At 38.6% G+C, this 22,085-nt stretch overlaps 1 protein-coding gene across 1 annotated transcript; it reads right to left on the reverse strand.

Moving 5' to 3' along the window:
• Positions 1-801: 801 nt before the first annotated feature.
• On the reverse strand, positions 802-15,632 carry LOC105224715 (lipase 3). Its single transcript, XM_049452548.1, has 5 exons — positions 14,915-15,632; positions 9,060-9,218; positions 2,350-2,434; positions 1,186-1,331; positions 802-1,119 (listed from the first exon to the last, which is right to left on the reverse strand). The coding sequence occupies exons 1-5, from the start codon at positions 15,596-15,598 to the stop codon at positions 949-951; spliced, it is 1,245 nt and encodes a 414-aa protein (XP_049308505.1). The 5' UTR covers positions 15,599-15,632; the 3' UTR covers positions 802-948.
• Between the last annotated feature and the right edge of the window lie 6,453 nt (positions 15,633-22,085).

Here is a 22,085-nt window from a genome sequence, read left to right on the forward strand (position 1 = left end):
GGACCAAATTGTAAATCTAAACCATTCTCGAATCTCCTTGAACATACACACAAAATTTCATCAAAATCGGTTCATCCGTTTAGGAGCAGTTCAAATGCAAACACACGGTCAGAAGATTTACATACATATATATATAAAGATATTCAATAACTATTGGTATACAGAACCACATAAAGAGATGGAACTCAATAAAAATAATAAATAGATGGGTCTTATTAAATGAGTCCAGAAACAGTATATACAGATCTACAGCCACTATAATGGGGCACTGACTGTTTGGAAAGCATCCGCCAAAAATGGACCTGTCTTACACCAATAATTGCCGCAGCTGCAAGCTAAAAGGGAATACGTTTACTCTTTTCATTATTCTCTGTGAATACCCAGCTCTATCACAAACACGACAGAAAATATAGAACTCTTCAGGTACCACATCTTGAATGGTTGTCCACAAAAAGCATAATGGATATAAGCAGTTTCATTGAAAACATCAAATGGTTTAAGCGCAACGATGATGATAAACGAACTAACAATGCTATAAGGTTCTACGATAGTGCATCAAAATTGAGCTTTCCATTCCAAGGGACAAAATTTCCTTGGTAGCAAAAAATGCTTTGTTCATGTCTGACTATATGTAGTCCCCCTGGTTCTCTAAACAGAAAAGTAAGGTTCTCCTTCGACTTTTAAAATAGATCCGTTCCACCATATGATACTTATTCGCTTTTGGCACCGAACGGTTAAAAAAACGGCCTTGCTACTAGCGGGTTAATGAAGAAATTTACTCGTATAATATGCAAAACATCCCAATTTATTGGATACTTTTTTACGGTATGTTTATTTACAATTCATTCTTACAAATATGACTTAGATTCAAATTATATGCTAATAAATGTATTCCCAACGTCTTTAGCTTACAACTAAAAAATTTTTATCGACTAGAAGTGTTCCCCATTATACTCTGGATCCATTTTTGAGCGTCACATTTCTTGCGTTATTAATAATTTGTTTGTAGATTAACCGTGGCGCCATAGAAGAGTACAATAGGTCTATATGATTGAAACCGCGTAATTCATGTAGCGCATATTTGGCATTCTTCAGTTCCTTCGTGAGACGTATGGCATCCTTAAAAATTATGGAAATTATCGCATCAATTTCAAACGGAACTGAATTGAAAGAATTTGAACTCACTTCTTTGGTCAGCAGTAAATCACGTGTGCCGACAAATAGGTGCAGGGGTACACGCACATTGCGTAAATTATACTCTGGCGGGGTTTGGCGTTTATACTGACGCAAATTTTCGTCCTTGGATTGGTAGTCATATTTTTGGAATTTACCTGTAAAAAGTGGAGTGCGCAGATAATTTCTCAAAATAATTGAATTTTATCGTACATAATACTTAATATTTTAATTTAATTAATTAACTGATATTACGCTAAATCATTTGAGTACTACCTATAATTTCTAATCTTGTTTGATAAGCATTACAGAGCACATTGTTTAATTAAAATAATCGAACGCTACAAGCCGTTTCATATCTCCTCAACTCGTTGAGCATCTCATCTATCTCTACCACTAAAACAAAACAAGTTAGGTTAGGTTAGATGGTTAAACCCTCAGTATGGCGGAGACTATTAGACTGTTATGTACAATCCTTTGTGAAACCAGACGAAAAACTTCTATTCTATTGTTTCATTTGTATTTTCGATCTTTTAGCTGACTATCGAAAAATATGAGATCCGAGCTGCTTTTGCCATGATCTGGCAAAGGCGGGACATTCGAGAAGGAAGTTTTGAAATTATTTTATCTCATCTTCTTCCAGACAGCTAAGACAGCTGGTATCCGGTAAGATGTTTCATCTTACCACATTAATCCCGATCGTAGAGTGTTCAGCTGAAACTCCTGCAACCATTGAAAGGTTGACCATGCTGGGATAGAAAAGCTCCCTAGATCTCTTCCTGGTTCTCTGGTAGTGAACCAACGTTTGCTGAACAGGTCTGAGGTGAAACAGCTCAGTAATAAACCACCAGACAACGGAACCATCGGTGGTCTTACCCATGACACTTCACATCAATGCCTACGACGACTGTAAACATGCCACTGTTGAAATATATGGCCCACCCGTTAATATGTATTTGAAAAACGTTTTAGATTTCGTTTGAGATTCCCATTCCTCTGCTCGTTTTGTTTGAACTCTTGTTTAAGTTCCGTCCTAACACAAAGTTATCAAGCCGTATTAGACAGAGTTAATGTTTATCTATGCTGTTTGTTCGATACGCCACTCTCCAAGTTTTGACGAATCGTTGTCTGCCAAAGTTCGGTAACAAATTATTAATAATTTTTTATCATGCTTACCTGTTCTTATAAGCTGGCCAAAATGCTTGAATTGATTTCTTGAAATACCAGCTGGAGTCGTCTCGAGAATTCGTGGAAAGAGACTCTGTTAAATAAAAATTATTTGTTGTTAAATTGGGGATGGTGCACACATAAATATCAAGCTGAACATAAAAAATTATTCCGAAACATGATACCTACATAAATGTATAAACAATACTATAGAAAATCTTGATAAAATTTAGGGACAGGATTTTCAAGGGAGTGAACTTTAATGGACATACGGCTGCAGTTCCGTTAGGGCATGCATATGTTGAATATGACACTGTCTTGACTGAATACATACAAGTACTACCATATCGTAATTACTCAAGTGCCAATGTGCTTTCGTAGGGGCAACTCAATCATATTGTCTGGTTGTCTTAGGCGATGATTTCACTTAGAGGACGCTATTGACTGAAAGCGACTAGATGAAATTGTTAATGATGCACATGATCGATGAATAGCGTTTAATCTGGCAAGAAAGTGACTGCAAGGTTTTTTACGAAGCTTATACAAGTATGTTCTGTACCGGTGGCATAATGTGGGAATGAGCTTCTGATTTTTTTATGAGATGGTTCCGCTTTAAGCAAGTGGTTCCAAGGTTCTCAACGAAAACATTCCAGCAGAAACTCTCCAAGTGTGAGTTAGCTATGCTTTTTAACAAGAATCTGAAATAGCAAGAGTCACCTTGTAATAGTTCGGAGTGTTTAATTTTGGTCAACCTTTATCTATTTATTGATTTGTGATTTACTAATTACATGCGAAAATATTGGGTGGTGTAGTTTAGATCAGTTAAGGACCGCCCGGACATCCAGTTGACTTGTATATAGCCAACATCACTTTACTACTGCCTCATGTGCTGCTAGCCAACGATTTGAGGATCTTGTTGCGGCTCAGTACTTTAGTCGTATGAAGAAACATAGACTCATAGGTTAGGTACTGTAGTAAACTAGATTCACAATCGATGAATATTCGCCTTTTGTGTTATCCAAAAACTCCTTAAAGCGCATCACTTCATAGATAGAGCATTTTGAGCTCACCTCAAATTTATTAAGACGATTAATATCAATCCCAGAAACTTCCCTAAATCCCCCAAAGCTGTGTCGAGATATTTCAATATCCTAGCCTTCTTCCATACAGCTGCGGCAAAAAACATCTAACAAAATGGACAGAGGTGGTGCTATACTGTCCAGAGTTGACACCAAGGCCTTTAGGAGGCCCATTCTGAATCTAACGGGACTAATATTCCCTCACTTTATTGTCTCTTCTCTGAACCACCCCGTGCTTTTCACGAAGATCATCAGCCTTGCATTCGCATACAAGATATTTACCGTCTCTCCATTTTGTACCTCCTGATAGCTTCTACAATAGACGTTTTATGATGCATCTACTCTGCTGAGTCAGTAGAGCAGCTCACAAGCCAAAACTCTCTCTCTATAATTGTAAGTGAGCAGTAATCACACTTGTACTCATTCCGTGAATAATTTGCTTGCTTCATACTCAATTTTTCGCAAGTGGCTCAAAGTTGTGTTTAACTCATTTACTGCAGATCACTGCTGCTGACATGTCTGCAGTTACATAAGATGGTATTTAGCAGCCGGACCAAGCAGTGGTCATTTCTATGCCGCGTAGCTAGCCTCAAACTACACTGGGTGTCAGATCACATAAAATCGAATGCAGTGAGATGGTGAACGAGATTGCCAAGAGCGGTGTACGGCTGCCACCTGAAAACGTGATCAACATTGGAAAATCCATGCATTGTCTATAAGAAGTTTTGGACAGAAGCATGGCAAAGAAAATCAAGAAGCGCAACGTCGCAAACAACATGTGTACAACGGAAGATCGGAAATATACAATGCTTCTACGGGCATTTGAGAGAAGGGACTATAGAAACAAGATGAGAATACTCACTGGTCGCAGTCTGGTGGGAAGATTGCAGAAAATGTCAATAGCAAGGTACGAGTGAAGAAACTCTTGTGCACTTGACTCGCATTGACGAGGCTACGCTTTAAGTATTTGGGGCCGCAGGCATCCACTTGATATCGCAAAGAACCAAAACTGATTTACACGTAGTTCATTAGTCTACCGTACTAACCCAACCTAATACGGTTACTTCGGTTTTACTTACGACAGAAGGCAAGTCTATTTTATAATAAATCTTCACAAAAACAGCACGCAAAAATTGTAATTAAATTCCCCCGGAAAATGATGTTTCCAAAAAATTTTCCTATGTTGGTAGGACTGTCCTTAATTAGTAAGCCAAATATGAGCGCGATCTGTCAATTAGTTTGTTTACAGCAGCTGCCTAAGTCGGTACAACTCAGTAGTGCGTTGCGACTATTAAGATGGATAAAGATATCGAACAAAGAATTTGTCTAAAATTTTGTGTTTCGAATCAAATTTCGCGTGCAGAATCGTTGCGCAAATTGGAAATAGCTTACAGTGATTTAGTTTTATCAAAAACACAAGCCTACAAGTGGTATAAAGCCCTCAAAAACGGTTGAGAGATCGTTGAAGCCATGCCTCGTTCAGGATTACCTGCGACCTCTTGAACTGATGAAAATATTAAAAGAGTGAAGGATATGTTGCTTGAAAATGGTCAGGCAAGTGTTCGAGAGATAGCAAAACAGCTCAACATTTCTTGCGAGTCCGTTCGAAGGATTTTGGTGGATATTTTGGTTATGAAACGCGTTCTTGCTCGACTCTTCCCGATAAAGCTGAATTTTTTTTTAAAGAATACCGTAAACAGGACATGCTTGATCGTGCGAATTTCGATTCCACATTCATGTAGAGTATTATAACTGTCGATGAGACAAGGGCTTATGAGATTGACAGGCAAACAAATCAACAATCGTCAGAATGGAGACAAAAAGAAAAGAGCTGAAACGAAAAAGTCGCTCAAAAATAAAGGTGATGTCCATTGTTTCTTCCGATATTCGTTGTTTGGTACATTATGAATTTGTTTCGGAGGGTCAGACGGTCAATAAGGAGTTCTATTTGGTTGTATTGAGGTGTTTCCGTGAGAATATTCGTCCAGAACGTGCAGATTTGTGGAAGAACTGTTCATGGACTTTACACGATGATAATGCACCCTTGCATCGAGCCACGATTGTGACCGAATTAAAGCCATTTGAGTTTCATAGCAGTAGTATTTATATCACTCTTCGTGTAACCCACAGAGGTTTTAGTATAAACTACAGTTAAAAAATGTCTGTAAAATAAATATTGTGTCCAAATAAAAAAAAAAGAAAACTAAAACAAACAATCTCAATATGTATAAACCGTTATGAAGTCATGCCTTGTTGTATGTACATTCATGTAAATATATATATATTTGTTTGTGTGTTTAAGTTGTGAAAGTGAACCTTTTGTTTTCATATCCGCTTCCGTTTCCGCGCTACCTTTCCGGCACAACCTTGCTGGCGTTGAGACGGTAAATTTACAATTTTATTGCCATTTAAAGTTGAGTGTGGCTCTAGGGTAGCAAGTGTGCTCTCTCCAACTATTAGCTGCATATGCTCATGTCTGTATGTATGCTTAGTGTGTATGTGTGTGTGCGTGTGTGGGAAGTGCAGGATTATTCTAATCTCTGATGTTCACTTGTGTATATGCTTCTAAAGTGCACGCTGTCATTTTTATTGTCATTTATTGTGCTTTCGTAAAGTTCCTTAGTTATTTTTTTTTTAACGATGAACTGTTTGCTGTTTTTGTTTTTCTTAACACTTTGTTGTCCAAGTTGTATTTAAATGTTGGCGAGAGACTGCCACAACAGGGGGAGAATACTTTGTAATACCTTTGTGCATTTAAACAATTTAAGGGTTGCTACAACATATCTTGGAAATTATCGTAGACAAACCGGCTTTGTGGTTGTGAAATTGAAAATTTCATCGACATTTTGCTTTTGTTGCTGTAGTTTAAAGTAGTTGTGAATATACGTTACATAGTTTAGAAATTAACGTCTAAAGTGTTCTGTAAGTCATGAGTATGGAGTCATGTGTAGAAGGTCACGCTGGTGTGGAAAGTTCTCTGAGCTCCCTTTACTTCAGAAACGATGCTTTTATGGCTCAAGCAGCTACCGACTTCCGGTCTTCATCCAAGTATACCCTGAGTTGCGAAAGAACATCCGTTTGAAGACGAGCTAAAGTGAAGCCCTCTCTAGGGTTGTAAGCTGCGTTTGGGACCCGCCACGTAAAGGAAGCCTTGAATAAGAAACCCCATTTTTGATGCTGACCATGGTAAACGCATTAAAGATTACGATTTAGGGCACGCACCTGGATGTTCCCCTCCCTAAATTGGGAAGGGGCCGCTGCCTAGCTGGTTTATGTTCTCATAAAAGTAAAGGCAGTTATAACCGCCGTCCAAGTAGTGTCTTGGACGGGACAAGGACTGGGATGAGTAGGCACTTGTGATATTTACTTCCAGGGCCATATAAAGGAGCGCAAATACGGTGTGGGAGGGAGACCCCTCTATGAGCGCTTGGAGTGCAAATGTTTCTTTTTTAATTTGAAGTACAATCGATACAATTAAGTCCTGAATATAAAAACGTTCAAATGATCTCCACGACTTCTTTTGCAGGAACTCATGCGATAGGGGTTCATTTTTGAATACTTTTTCCAATAAATCAAGTCGTATAAGCTTGAATAGAGTCTAGCTTATTGCTAAAGACCAATGGCTTCAAATGACCCCGCAAGAAGTAGTCTCATCGCGTTAAAACATAACTTCTTGGAAGCCATTCAATGTCACAATTTCTTGAAATAATCGAAACACCAACCTTTTGTGGCAATAACTCGGGTGTTGCGCGTGCTGTGTGGCACATAGCCCCGTCTTGTTGGTACCAGAGATTGCAGGATCGCCAGAAGTTGATCCGCGGTCATAAAAAGTTGACTATAATCGATCTATACCGCTCTCAAATTAGCAATTCAGGACGTTGAGGCTGGAGTGAGAATACTTTCATACGCATGCAAGCCCAAATTCTCTCTCAAAGTCCGCCAAGTTGCGGTTTGAGACAGTCCCAAATTCTGACAACGTCTTGGAATCGACAAATTGTGGTCTTCAGCTACATATACTCGCTTGAACGGCAGCAATATTTTCTTTACTTCGAGCGGTTCTTTGTCTTATTGGCACTTGAACGTGAACTACTAACTATTTCGAATGACCTCTTGCGGTAACCTCTGGTTCAGAAGTTTCTCGCAGTCGCACAAGTTTCGATTTTTGATCAGCTCTTGCTGGGATTACTGAACCTTCAGAAGACCAACACAAGAAGACTACTCGATTCCAATCGGATGAAATTAAGAGTGTGCTTCTTAGCAAACCTGGGGCAAAGCCAGAATTTTCACTCAGGAAGATTTCGCTATGCCTTTGGTAGGATTGGTGTCGAATCATCTACTGAGCGCTGCTTCCTTACAGCCAAACTCTCATTTCGAATCTCTACCGTCAACAATTGGAAGTCTGAAGAAAGCAATCGCGTAGGAGCGGTCAGCTTTGACCACTTGAATAGAAATTGTGTTCAATCAGGACAACGCCAGGCTGCACGCGTCGAGAGTGATTAGCCAGAAGCTCCATGAGCTTGGTTGGAAGATTCGCAAGCATCCATCTTACAGTCTGTATCTGGCACCAAGATTACTACCTCACTTGAAATACTGAGCTAATTCGCTTCTCACTAAATGCCCTTTGTCCAAATTTAAAAGCGCATATTTGAATACCAGAGTAATGCAGTCTAATATAGAAGGCATCCGAACGGAAGAAAAACTGTTCTACATACTAGGATGTAGATGTGTATCGGTCTTTGTGCTCTACCTTTGAAAATCTCAAGTGCATTTACGCCATGTGGAAATCCATGGCTTCAAAGTTAGACACATAAAAATGCAAATTTTGGCAACTTTCCCGCATGCGACCACAGGTAAAATTAAAAGGAATACCTAAAATGAAATCGACACCAAATATATAACGGTTTTCCAGGGTGAGCAATAAAAAACTTTCGGTAACGGGAATTTATTTCCTGCGTAAATATATGAATGTGTATGTAAACTCGTCTGCATATGCCCTGTGAGGTAAGACACGGGTTCTAAGTTGGTGGAGAATGACTGCAAAATTGATGTGACATGAGATTGTGCGTTCAGAGATGAGAGCTCCGTCATTCTATATATTCGATATCCTATTTATTTTTGCTTTACTTTGAAAAGGGTGTATTTAGTTTGTCACGAAGGAAAAGTCGGCAATGATATAAATATAACAATATCGATTCGATTCCGATTTAGGGACCTTAGGTTGCGGTGCTATCCTCATCTATTTATCTTAACAGTCCTGAGTCAATTAAGCCAAGCTCGTCTGTCTGTCTATCAATCATACATACGCGGACTAGTCCCTGACTTTTTGTGATATCAATCTGAGAATTTGCACAGGTCCCTTTATTTCCAATAAGCTGTTCGTTAGTGGCACGAATGTCGAAACCTGGAAACCGTTCGGTCAATATCAAGTACTCGCATGGGCCTGCTTTTAATTAACAAAATATCTTCACGAAATTCGATCCAGCGAAATTAGTCCAGTTCTAAACTGTAAACTTTCGCTTTGGTTTGCATTTCCCTGATGGGTTTGTACCGCACCTTCTGACGCATTTTTGGAAGGTGGTGTTATTTTAATTCTAAAATAAAATATCTATAAAATTAAGGCTAGCTTATGGCCATACTCACACGATCCATTTGGTAGTCGCTGAAGCCAACCGTGAGAAACGTAAACAGCAGGCAGAGATTCTGTGTGGGCGCATCTTGGCTGCAGAGCAGATGTCCACCCAGTTGATTTAGGGCGGTCGATGGAAAAAGTTCGTATAATCCCAAATGATTTAGCAGCACCTACGAGTCGTGCGGAAATGCATACGAATGTACGTACGTACATATGCAGGTATATTTATAGTTGCGTTGTTCCACAAAAGCCGAAAATTGCCGGTGAATGGTGTTGGATTGGAGTCGTTGTTGTTGGATAACGGTAGTTGGTGTAGTTGTTGTAATTGTTTTGCACATTTGTTTTTTTTAACGAATAGATAATATCAACGAGTAACGAAGCAATTGGAGGAGCAGAGATCGTGGTCCGGATGTAGAGTAGACAAAATGGAGATTATAAAAGAAGAGAAAAAGGAAATCAATATTCAGGTAATTCTCTCTCATATATGAATAATACTTGCAAATAAACAAAACGGGAATGATGAATGCGTTGCTCAAGCTATTGCAAAATTGTGTTTTAGGTTAAGACTAATTCCCTTCAAGAGTACTTTGAAAGAGATGTTTCTCGAAGGGGAAACGAAGATAATATTTTATAGAAACTAACAATATAAATGACCTTGGATTACATATTTTTTTGAAAATATACGGTATAACATAATCCGCAGCTTTTTGAGCAAAAAATCAGTCAAAAAAGTCGGTTTCCTATATTCTGAATCCCGTTATAAAAGGAAACAGTTACTCATATTTAGGGTAATTTCTTTAAATTTTATAGTAGAAGACTTGGATTGTAGGACACCATATTGAAATTACAGACATACTTGTATAAAGGGTGATCCATTTCGAGGTTCCCTACTTTTATAACGAAAAAAAAAAACACAAAAACTTCAAGTTAAAAAGGAATGTTTATTATCATTTGAAAGACCATTCTTCGGCATTTATTTTTTGAAGATTAACCCTTTCAAATGTTAGTTGAGGCTACGTATGTGATGGTCCATTCGTTGAGTCCTATTTTCGATGGCTCGTTCGAGCGAATGACGAGCATGATGCTTTGCTCCAAGGAGTGAATCGAAGCGGAAGTGTTTTTTCAATATGTAAGTCCATTGAGGAACGCTGTGTTGTTGAAACCAAATGTCGCCAGAATCACGAGCTTCAATTTCAAGTATCAAATTTTCGTTTATCATGGCGCTATAACGGACGCCATTAACAGTTACATTCTCACTGCCATCATTTTTGAAGAGATGTTGATTGCTGATTCCACCGGCTCACAAACCCTATCAAACTGCTGCTTTTTCTGCATGAAATGACAGCTCTTGAATGTCTTCAGGTTCCTCTTCGCTCGAAATGCCGTAAATTTTCTTTGAATGGGTATGCATTGAGCCAGAAATGGGCTTCATCGTTGAACAAAATTTGGCTCGAATACGTCGGATCTTTTTGGAACTTTTCAAGAGCCCATAGAGCGAAGTGATGTCACTTGGGGAGGTCCAACGGCTCCAGTTCCTGGGAAAGCTGTGTTTTGTACGCTTTCAACGTATGACCTCGACGTCAAATCGTTCCATACGTCAGTCCGAGTTGGTAGGAACGGCGTCGAATCAACTATCTACGGTCTTCGTTTAGACGCTCAGTTATGGCTGCATGCTGGACGTAGTCTATTCGGTCGAATATTATCCAATAATGAATGCTGATTCTCAATATGGGGGATGGTGTTGCAAACAGTACGCTCAGTAGGCTGATTATGTTGACCATAAGTTGAGCGAATAGCGCGAAACACATTCTTTACAGAACGTGAATTTTCATAATAAAGTTTGTAACCTTACTTGGATCACCCATTATATAAATATGTGGTTCTTTTGAGTTGCGAGGATGTTCGGGTATATACACTAGAGCGGGTCGATTTGCAGAGAGTCAAAAATACGGAAAAATCACATATGGGGAAATGTTCTACGGATCATTCAGAACAACTTTGTCTAAGAGATTATGGATCTAAAACCGATTTCGTGTAATCGGTTGTCGAGCCGAAGTGATTTAGGGATCACAAAAGTTTTTACGTCAGATTTTGAAATTTTCGAATAAAATTAAAAGTACCCTGATATTCTATACAGATTTTATGAACTTCGCCTTAAAAATCGCTAACTCGAAATCGAATTTAGACCCATAGTCTCAAAGACAAAGTTGTTCAGAATGATCTCAAAAAATTTCTCGCGTACACGATTTTATAGAAAAAATAATCGACCCACTCTAATATACATATGCATATACATTTGTATGTGTGTATTTTGTACATAGGTGGCTGAGTTGCTGCAAAATTTATGTTTGGTTTCGTTCTTTGTTTCGAAACTCAGTATTAAGAGCGATATTACTATGGATAATGGCCGATGCACTCGTATCGCCATGAGGATTAACAATGAATTATATGAGGGCGAAGCACCACCAATTATGTACTTATGTACACTTGTGTATGTACATACTTGTAGATAGGTGATATACCTACGTAGATACGAACGAAAGTTTAAATATATTCAGACGGATTAAAATGAAGCTATGCTGCCCTCAAACTTGTTAGTTCGTTCCTTAACGTATAATGAAAAGTTGTGATATATAAAGTCTAGTGAACGGAAAACTATCATTTTTGTATTAAATTGCATTTATATAGTAAAGTTAGAATGACCCGATTTGATTCAAATTTGCAACGTTTTGCTCGATAACGTATTGCCATTTGAAAGGGTTACTTCATAAAGCCCTCCCATAGAAACCCGGGTTCATAATCGCCAAAAATTGGGACAGTCGATTTTAAGAAGCTTCGATTAAGGTGAACCAAAATCATTCGCTTAAGACAGCAACAGATAGTAAACACTTGGCGGTGGTAGATGCATAAGACCTTTCAATCAAGCTATCCAAGTTTATGGTAAGTCACTAGCAATGTGTGTAGCCTGGCCTGTAGTACTGTTGGAACACAACAGCTGTCCTATTGGTCAAAGCTGGCTGCTTCCGGGTGATCGGTTCCTTCAGACGGTCCATTTACTGATATTACGGCAAGGAATTAAGAGTTTGGAACAGGTCAAGTAAGTCAAACATATAACAAAACCTGCCTGCCTGAACAACAAAAAGCGGATCTTTTATGAGGTATGTCGTCGAAACTTTGTTTCCAAAACTCCACCTTATTTTTTATACTAAGTCTCGGACCGAAGTCGTAGAGCCACCACTGCTAGTTAGTGAAGAAGAAATATTGAACATAGCCGGAAAAATTAAAAGCAGCAAAGCGCCTGGATTAGATGGCATACCAAAGAGAGCCTTAAAGGATGCCATGACTTTGAAACCAAAATTAGTCGTAAAAATGTGCAATGCGTGCCTAAGAGAAGGGATATTTCCCTACCCATGGAAAGTCCAGCGATTGGTTCTACTTCCTAAACCAAAAAGCCTCTGAAGGAACCTACCCGACCTCTGTGTACTCGTATGCTTGACATTATTGGCAAAGTGTACGAAAGCATAGTAAGAAACCGCTTGGAGTTAGCAATCCAGAAGGCCGGCGGATTATAAGAAAGACAATACGGTTTTATGAAAAAGAGGTCCACCATTGACACACTATACGTTGTCGTAGACACTGCGAAATGCGGAGTAAGTGACAAGCGATGGAAAGGCGGAACAAAAAAATATTGTGAGCTGATCACCCTGGATGTGAAGAATGCCTTCAACTCAGTGAAGTGGACAAACATAATCAAGACTCTGTATGACATACACGCTCCTCAATATCTTATGGAAACTTTTATGAGCTGTTTTCAAAACAGGCGACTATTATTCGATACGAATGAAGGTACCAAGAACTACTCTATTTCGAGGGGAGTACCGCAAGGCTCGGTACTAGGCACCCTTCTATGGAATATAATGTGTTGGTGCTAAGGAGACACCAACCAAAAGCCATTAAATTAATTGCATACGCAGACGATCTTATTGTGGTAACAGTGGCTAAACACCTCGATGACCTCCGGCTATAGTTCTCCTCAATGAGTTTAGAACTGGATGAGAAAAAGACAGAAATCTTGTTCTTAAGTACTAGAAAAGTGGAAGAAACTATATTCAAATATAATATATTACAGATTCTCAGCCGCACCTAAAATATCTAGGAGTAATAGCAGACTCAAGGCCCAAATTTAAGTATCACTTACTGTGTGAGACGATTGTCTCATGTCTCTAATAGTGACTATAGTAATTTAGTGATTCTGTTAGTCAGGAGTCTCATTTTGGTATTCTGGCAGTTACAGTATAGTAGTATACTGTAAAGTAGTATACTCTATTTGCCAGAATACCAAAATGAGACTCCTGACTAACAGAATCACTAAATTACTATAGTCACTATTAGAGACATGAGACAATCGTCTCACGCAGAATACCCACATTACAATCACTGCAGGTAAAGCGAATAAAGTCCTGAATGCCTTATCAAGAATGATGGCAAATAAGGGCTGCTTGCTTTCCAGCCGGCGGTTTTTACTCGCAAAGCTGATGAGATCGGTGGTGTTATATGCGGCTCCAATAGGCGCTACGCATCAAAGCATATGCCAGACAAAAAAGAACAGTGAACAGGCTGTCGGCACAAAGAGTTATCAGTGCTTTCCGAACAATATAAATTGTTGCTGAGAGTATGATGCCCATTGACATTCAAGGTGATGAATACGAGCGAGAATACAAATTAACCAAGCCCTCTTTAGAAGAGAAGAGAAGAAGAGAAGAGGTGAAAAGCTTAACAATATGGCAGCAGCGGTGGGAAACCTCACTCAAAGGACGGTGGACCAGCGGACTGATACCGGACAACCATTCGTGGATCGACAGACAACAAGGGGACCTAGATTTGCACCAATACCAAATACTAAGTGAACATGGGTGCTTTAGAAGCTACCTATACAGATTCCAGGACGACATTAGTCCGAATTGTCCGTCGTCTTCAGAGTGCTTTAAAGACTCTGTGCGTGTATTCTTTTATTGCGCGTGCTTTTTAAGCATAAGGGGGAAATTTAAAAATACACTCGGTGGTAGTTTTATGGTGAAAAATTTGACGACACTGATGTGTTAGTTCAATGAGAACTGGAAAGCGAAACTGCAGCCTCAATCATGAAAACACTGAGACATATCAGAGTAGGCGTACGTCAGCCCGTGCCATAGAGGAGACTTAATGACTTTTCACTCACACGAAGTAATGCTTAAACAGGTAGTTCCGTGGAAGAGTCTGCAGTTGGGAGGAGGATTCACAGATGGAAATTAGATCTAAAGATTTTTTTGCGAGCGTGCCATTCACACAACGAACTTATTTATTTATTTATTTTAATATGACTTGTAAATAAATTTACAGACATACTAGAAAAAAAGGAAACTGGCTGTTTAGACCTTCGTCCTACTTCGTTTTTTATCCAGCTTTAATTAACTAGTTCCAAACGCTTTCTTGAGCAATATTCAGCTCTAGGGCAATCGAAACAGTGTTTGATGGCGGTCGGTCGGACACGACAGTTTTCAATGTAACGGAACGAAATTAATGAAATCAAAATTGAGCGTGATTCGCTGTTACAATATTAGGACCTTAAATACTATAAGACGTTTGTTTTTCTTTACTAGAGTCCATTTTAGAGGCGAGATCAAAAAATGACGAGTGAAGCAATCAGAAACTGTCTGTGATGTTTTTTTTGGTACGAAACTCTTTCTAACGCCACATAGACGTGAGATACAGATTACCGAAGACATCTATTGGAAAAATATTGGATTTGTTTTCACTTGATTTTATATCTAATATATATACTTTATATGTATATACATATATATATATTCTTTTTCACACTACCAACCTCAATTTCCTCAAGTTTGGCAGTCATTATCTTAAACGGTGGACTGCGTATGTTTGCCAAAAATGCCACCGGCGCCAGCAATGACGCCGATGCAAATTTCTCATTATACTCTGGCCGCTCCGCTAGCAGTACAAAGAACACAGTAGACCCTTGCGAATGAGCGACAAAGTGCACCTGCTGCTGCCCCGTCGTCGTGCGTACATAATCCACAATAGCTGGCAAATCATAATAGCCAATCTCATGCCAGCTAAAGTTCCAGAAGCTCGAATTCGATGAGTCCATGTGCGCGTGACGCTTCGAGTAGGTGGTGCCGCGTGCATTCGCCAGCCATACATCGTAGCCTTGCTCATGCAGTATGCAGCCGAGCGAGCGTTTGCGTCCAGGTAACACGAAATCAGCCGCTGAGCCAATCAGACCATGCATAAGTATGAAGGGCGGATTTTGCTGCGTGTTGTTCTTTGGTGGTATGCGATGCAATGTTAGCTCGTAGCCATCGGCAGTGCGTACCAAGTGACGCTCGCAGACATACTGATTCGTTGTGATAATGCGACAAACGAGATCTTTGGAAACGGCCGTGTTGAGCGCGCCAACGCTGAGCGCGCATGCGAGTGTTAGTAGGAGTGTCGCTAACAGTTTGCGCATGCGCGACTGCATTAGCGGGAAACGCTTAAGTGACGCGACCATCGCGGCGTATGAGTGATAGTACGAGTATAGTGTGGCGAAGAGTATTCAATTTGAAGTTATATAATTAATAGCTTTTACGGGTTTGATAACACACGATTTTATTTATCAGAGTAATATATTTAGCACAAATCAAAGCTTTTGTTCTATAATTTCAATTATGAGTCGTAAATTCGAAAATATTTTTTTTTGTATTCGAAATTCAATATGTTTCTGTATATATTATATTATATTGTATATATTATTTGTCTTTTTGTAGAACAACTAAATTGTATTGCAAACACTGTTACACCGTTTCACTACTACTCACTGCGCTGTTTACTAGCCGACTGCCGATTTTTAAATTAGCCAAAATCTTAGTTAGTTGTCCGCGTACAATTAATTCGTAAAATTTCAAGTTCAATGTCAATCAGCGCTTTCGAAAAAATGTACGCTTAACGGCTAACCATTTGACAAACAACAACCACAGCGCGGAACAAAAGACGCATGCGCAAACTAATTTATGCTTTCGCGCTTCCGCTTCTTCGCGGAATCTTACTCAAATTGCCAATCTCGCTTGTGTCAATGAATTAAGTCACATCTACATATATGGTAATTAACTTTTTTTTTATTGTAGAACTAGATGTTTCGTTTGTTTTGTTGTTGTTGCTGCTTCTAGTTGTATAATTTTATTGCTTTTGTAGGCTTTTTTCTGTTATCAATTTCAAATTACAATAACACTTTTAATGTACTTCCGTTTAGTTTTCTTTTTTATATAAGCATTTGAACATATATATTTAGGTATCACTAGTTTTAGTTGTAGTTGTGGTCAATATATGCTTGTTGCCGTTGCTAAATATTTTTAGAGCAGCGCTAATTGTTATCTTTAACTTCGGGTTTATACAGTGCGCACGCCGTCAGATTTTTGACTGCCGCACGATTTTTTTAAACAGCCGCGTAACACCTAAATTTACTCATCATTCTGTATTTTCGTTGGCGGCAAAGAGCCAGCGTAAGAGAAGGTTGCACAGTGGGTTGTACATAAGTGCCAAAGTAGTGGCATATTTTGTCCGATTCGCTGGAGAGTAATGCTTGGTGAAGCGAAGACAGCAATTCTCTATATATGTTTAGAAAAATCCACGGAATAATAAGTCATTTACCGACTATATCAACCGACACTGCTGAAGTAACGAATTTTTGAATATGAACACTACAAAAGTAGGCCCATAAGGACAGCAAACGACTACATATTTTTTCCGCTCTTTGAACATTTCTCTTCAGTAAGGTTTGCCATTTCATCATGGAAAGATATATGTTCCAACAATAAGTCGAAATTATTAAAAATTATTACTGAAATTCGGAGTCTTAAGTTCAGTTCAACTTTAAGAGCCCTACGTCCAATTTATGGTCGTCATAATGGTCCTGTCAGATCAACAATTGAGCGTGTAGTGGAAAAATTTCACTCCAAAGGCACAGTTCAAAATGTTCTCGTGCCAGCGAGGTAAAAAAAGTGCACATTGTGTCAAGAATATTGCTGCCGCTAGTGCATCAATTGAGGAAGACCCAAATCAGTCTCTCACACGTCGTTCTTAAGCGTTGGAAATCTCTGTGACGTCTTTGTGGCGAAAAGATCTTGGCCTACATCCTTACAAGATCAAATTGACGAAAAAACTGAAGCTTGACCAACAGAATCTTCGTCTGTTCGTGAATTCGGGCTGAGCAACAACTTGAAAATGATCCGGATTACCATCGAAAAATCACCATCAGGTGGTTGCGGCTAATTTCTGGCTGATTGGCTTCCTTTAATAAGCAAAATATGCGTTATTAATTAGGCATCAATCCACATGTATTCCATGAGTTATCATTGCAACCTAAAAAAAATATGGTTTCCATAATGAAATAATGACATTAGTCTGAACTGACCGACGTTTACATAGTGTACGAGTACAGAGGACCCTGAACAAGCATTTTTTTTTTGGCCACGCTTTTTAAACACAAGGAAAAAACTAAAATCTACACTCGGTGGAAAGTTTGGTGAGTTTCAACAGTCAGTCCACTGAAAAATGGAGGGCTGTCAGCAAATACGTCCATCAGTCCGCATAACAAAGAAGACTTAAGTAATATTCAACCGGCGCTTCCGTGGGAGAGTCTTGAGCTAGGCGTAAGTAAGGTTTAGTTGATAAAAGTTTCGTACTCCGAGCTTTGATGTTTTTTTTCTACAATAAAAAAGGGAATAGAATGCATAATTTTTAAAGAGAATGGAATGTTGAACAAATGTGAACCAAGTTGAATATTTGATGGATCAAGGACGACCTACGTAATCCTAGTTATTGATATATGGTACCGGACTGGATGGAGGATGGACTCATGTGTAGAAGTTCACACAAGTGAGGAAAGTTCTCTGATCGCCATTCACTTGGGAGTGGCCAGAAACGATTCTTTTACATATGACTCAAGCAGCTCACGTCTTCCGATCTTTGACAAACTATTCTCTGGGTAGCCTAAGAACATCCGTTTGAAAGCGAGCTAAAGTGAGAAGGCGAAACCTTCCCTCCGCAGGGTCGTGCGCTGAGTTTAGGATCCATCACGTAAAAACACTACCAATGAAAACTAAACGACAGCCTTGCTGTTGTTATCTCGGCTATAATCGCGTAAGCGGTGTCTACACCAGTAAAGAAGAGAAGAAGAAGGTACCGGACTAGTTCATTTAAACTGCAAACTTCTTGCTAGATCAGTACATTGAAGGTCGTGAAGTCAACGTAAACTTGCGAATCCTTCATACACCTCTGTGTGGTGTGCTGACATTAGAGAAGATAGAAGTGGATCTCCACATCTCTTATGGCTCGACTCAACACATTTAAGTTAATTCATTGGCTATTTGTATTATCAATAGTAGACTCGGCTAATACCAAAAGACCTGATTCTTTTGCAAAAATGAGAGGTTTACTATATTTCGAGTAGAGGTTGAAAAAGAGATGCTTGACAATGTACCTGCGCACTCCAACTTCATCAAACGTATCATTACTGTTATGATACAGGGGTTTATGAAATAGGCCAACAATCAATGGTATTAGCCAAAATTGGAAAAATTCGGAAGATTCTCTGAAGGTACTGCAGGTCGTCCAAGCCGAAGGTTACAACAAGTGCATGGAAATTTGAATTAAGCGTGAGTCGTGTCAAGCTGTAATGTTATTTTCGGTCGATTCGGCGCCGTTCGTAGCAACTTGGATTAACATATAGAACGACCTGGCGCATTTTACGTCGAGATCTTAAATTTAAAGCGTATAAAATACAGCTGGTGCAAAAATTGAAGCCACTTGAAAAGTTACAAAAAGGTCCGAATTTTCGAACCAAATTTTTTTCACGGTCAGATCCATTTCTGGCTCAAAACATACCCACTGAAAGGAAAATTGCCGCATTTGGGACGAAGAGAAACCTGAAGAGAGTTTATGAGCTGCCATTTCATCCGAAAAAATAACAGTTTGGTAAGGTTTGTGAGCCGGTGGAATCATCGGAACATATTTCTTTAAAAATGATGCCGGTGAGAACATAACCGTCAATGAAGACCGTTATCGGGTGAAGATAACTGACTATTTGATGCTTGAAACTGAAGCTTGCGATCTCGGCGTCATTTGTTTTTTTTTTATTTTTCCTATGAAGAAAACTTTTTACTTCTATTTTGAGAACACCATAAATAGAGTGTTTAGTTGTGCTGATACAAGGTATTAACTTCACTTTCAATTTTCTTATCGTATTGTTGTTGAGATATTGGAATGTCAGTTGTCATATTTACTGACTATTTCACCACATATTGCACACTGTTATTTGCTATTATTTGTTTTCTTTAAAGCGAGTAACTAAACAACTTCAATAACATGAATCTGCAGCATCTTCAATATTTGCATGTTGTCTTACATACCTTATTGACACTGCTATTGTTGTTATAAGAGCGCATGCACTCGACCGGTATTATGTGGGCCCTTCTGATACCTCACACACACACACATTCACATACGCGCAATTAACCCTTAAATGCATGATGATGTATATATACATCAGTGTTTTCTTCCTTACATAATTTCTAAACGGTAACTCAAACACAGTACTTTTTACTTTTATTAGGTGCTAAAAATGTCAGTGTTGGTTTTTGAATGAAAAATTTTAATGATATGACATTTCACTTTTTAATTTTAATAATTTGACAGCTTGGCGCGCCACTTACAAATACACACTTTGGCGGTAAAATTGTAAAAATCATGCATTTAAGGGGTTAAGGCGGGTAAAATTAAAGTTATTGGAAAAAATAGCTCCTAAAAAGTAAGTGAAATATGTATATTGCTGCAAAAAGATATAAATAATTATGCTTATGAGTCGATCAACATGTTTCAAATCCACACTTTGCTCCAATACTTTTTTAGCTCATAAACAGAGCTCGTTGTAAGAAGAACTTTGAGGTTTCGATGGGTTTTTTTTGTACTTCTAAGCTTCTAAGCTCTAAGCCCTTTTCAGTTTCCGGAAGCTTAAAAAATTCATAGATTTTTGATACAGTCAACTAAACATTTGTATACTGGTTACGGAAGTAGTTACTATGTAATTAATTAAGAAGAATAACTTACAAAATGGTTTTTTTAAATTTTGAGGCAGAGTATTAAGCATTTGAAAGGAAAAAATGGATCAATTGAAAAGTTCCCGGCCTATCACAGTAAAACACAATTTTTTGGCAAAATTCTGTTTTTGTTCAACATAGTTCCTTTTAAGGGTAGATTACTGCTTATAGCGACTGTCAAACTTTTCCATAAAATTTTTGTAGTACGATTGGTCCTTAGCTTCAAAATAGGTCTCGGTTTCGGGGATCACCTTTTCTTTCGGCGAACATTTCTCCCCAGTGAGCATTCTTTTGAGACCTGAGAACTGAGAATAGAAAATATGTAGTCACTGGGGTAAGATCTGGGAAATATGGTGGATGAGAATGAGGATGAGATGGCTGAGGAAGCAATTCATGGACTTTTGTCATCGTTTTCACTGACACTGACTGACACGATGCATTGTCTTGGTAAAACAGCCTTTTCTTTATCTTTAAATCTGGCCGTTTTTCGACGATTTCGTACTTCAAATGGTTCAATAACGCAGTGCATTGTAGCTGTTAATAGTCCTTCCTTTTTCTAAGTAGTCCATAAAAATTATTCCATGCGCATCTCAAAATACAGACACATTGCCTGCAGACTGATGTGTTTTTCCACACTTTGGAGCGGTTTCATCGCGTGCAGTCCACTCGGATGACTGTCGATGGGACTTCTTAGTGAAAAGGTGGAGTCATGTTTCATCCATTGTCACATATTGATGCAAAAGCTCGGTTTTATTATGATTTAACATCTCCAAACTTTGCTTCGAATCATCAACTCGTCGTTGTTTTTGGTCAAAAGTGAGCTCGCGCGGCAACCACTTTGCATAGAGGTTTCTCATACCGAAATATTCGTGAATGAAGTCATATGCACGTTCAGTTGATATCTCTAGAGTACCTGCTATCTCGAACAATTTTATTTTACGGCCATTCAAAATTATTTTGTGGACATTTTTAGATGTTTTCGTCGGTAGCAAAATCTTTTGGGGGAGGTCCGTTGCGTTCACCATCTTCGGTGTTGATTTCACCAGGTCTAAACATAGTATACCAATCCTTGATGTATGATTTTCCAGTGAAACTATTCAGAAACTCGTCCTCAAACCAAGTTTTTGCTTCAACTCTATTTTTTTTCTTTTCAAAAAGCAATATTTTATCAAAATACGTTATCCGAATTCGTAAAAAAATATTATTAAGAGTTCGATGTTCACATTTTATCGTCTATATGAGGTCCTTCTCTCCCAAGTAGGATAGCAAATGGAGTGATCTGCCAGTTATGAATAAAAGTTAAACAATTCAGCTCGTAATTAAGTAGTTATTACACCCAGCAAAAAAAGTGAACCACCTTAATGTGCAAACTCACACACTGCACTATGTCAAGCGTTGCTCAAATAATTATGTTGATGACAATTAGTCTTAATCTCAGTATTTAATCTCAGCTTTCATTACATCTAACATTTGCTATTTCTAATTTCTCACTTCATCAGCAATAAATAAAAGTATCAAATTGTTTTACTAGAACTTAATGTCTTTTTGCATGGCATCAGTAATTGATAGCTTTTAATTATGCGCTGCGCTTGAGCATCAAACCGACTTGCTGTACAAACGTCAAGCCAGACTTCTACAGTTTGCTTCCTTAATTGTTTACTATTTTGCTCATGTTAAATTATTACCTATGACGCTCGTTGCTGAGCTGCTTGCTTGCCGGCTTTTTGTTGTGTGTCATGTTTACCTGACTGCCAGCAATTTGTTGTTGTATGTTAAATTAACATAAACGGTGGCAAAATTTATTAGTTTCAAATGCCTCAATCAAAATCGGACGTGCTATGTGCACAAAAATTAAAAAATAAATTTCATTTGAGTTTCTAAAGTGCGCACATGGTTTAATTATTA

This window comes from Bactrocera dorsalis, chromosome 3 (genome assembly GCF_023373825.1).
Source record: "Bactrocera dorsalis isolate Fly_Bdor chromosome 3, ASM2337382v1, whole genome shotgun sequence".
Lineage (NCBI taxonomy): Eukaryota > Metazoa > Arthropoda > Insecta > Diptera > Tephritidae > Bactrocera > Bactrocera dorsalis.

What these genes read in the sequence shown, in the direction of transcription:
- LOC105224715 (XM_049452548.1), bottom strand. Translation starts at nt 15,598, where the DNA reads ATGGTCGCGTCACTTAAGCGTTTCCCGCTAATGCAGTCGCGCATGCGC. An exon ending in TGGCCAGCTTATAAGAACAG is followed by an intron (nt 1,332 to 2,349) that starts GTAAGCATGATA and finishes CACTTTTTACAG; the next exon opens with GTAAATTCCAAAAATATGAC. An exon ending in ATTTACTGCTGACCAAAGAA is followed by an intron (nt 1,120 to 1,185) that starts GTGAGTTCAAAT and finishes ATAATTTTTAAG; the next exon opens with GATGCCATACGTCTCACGAA.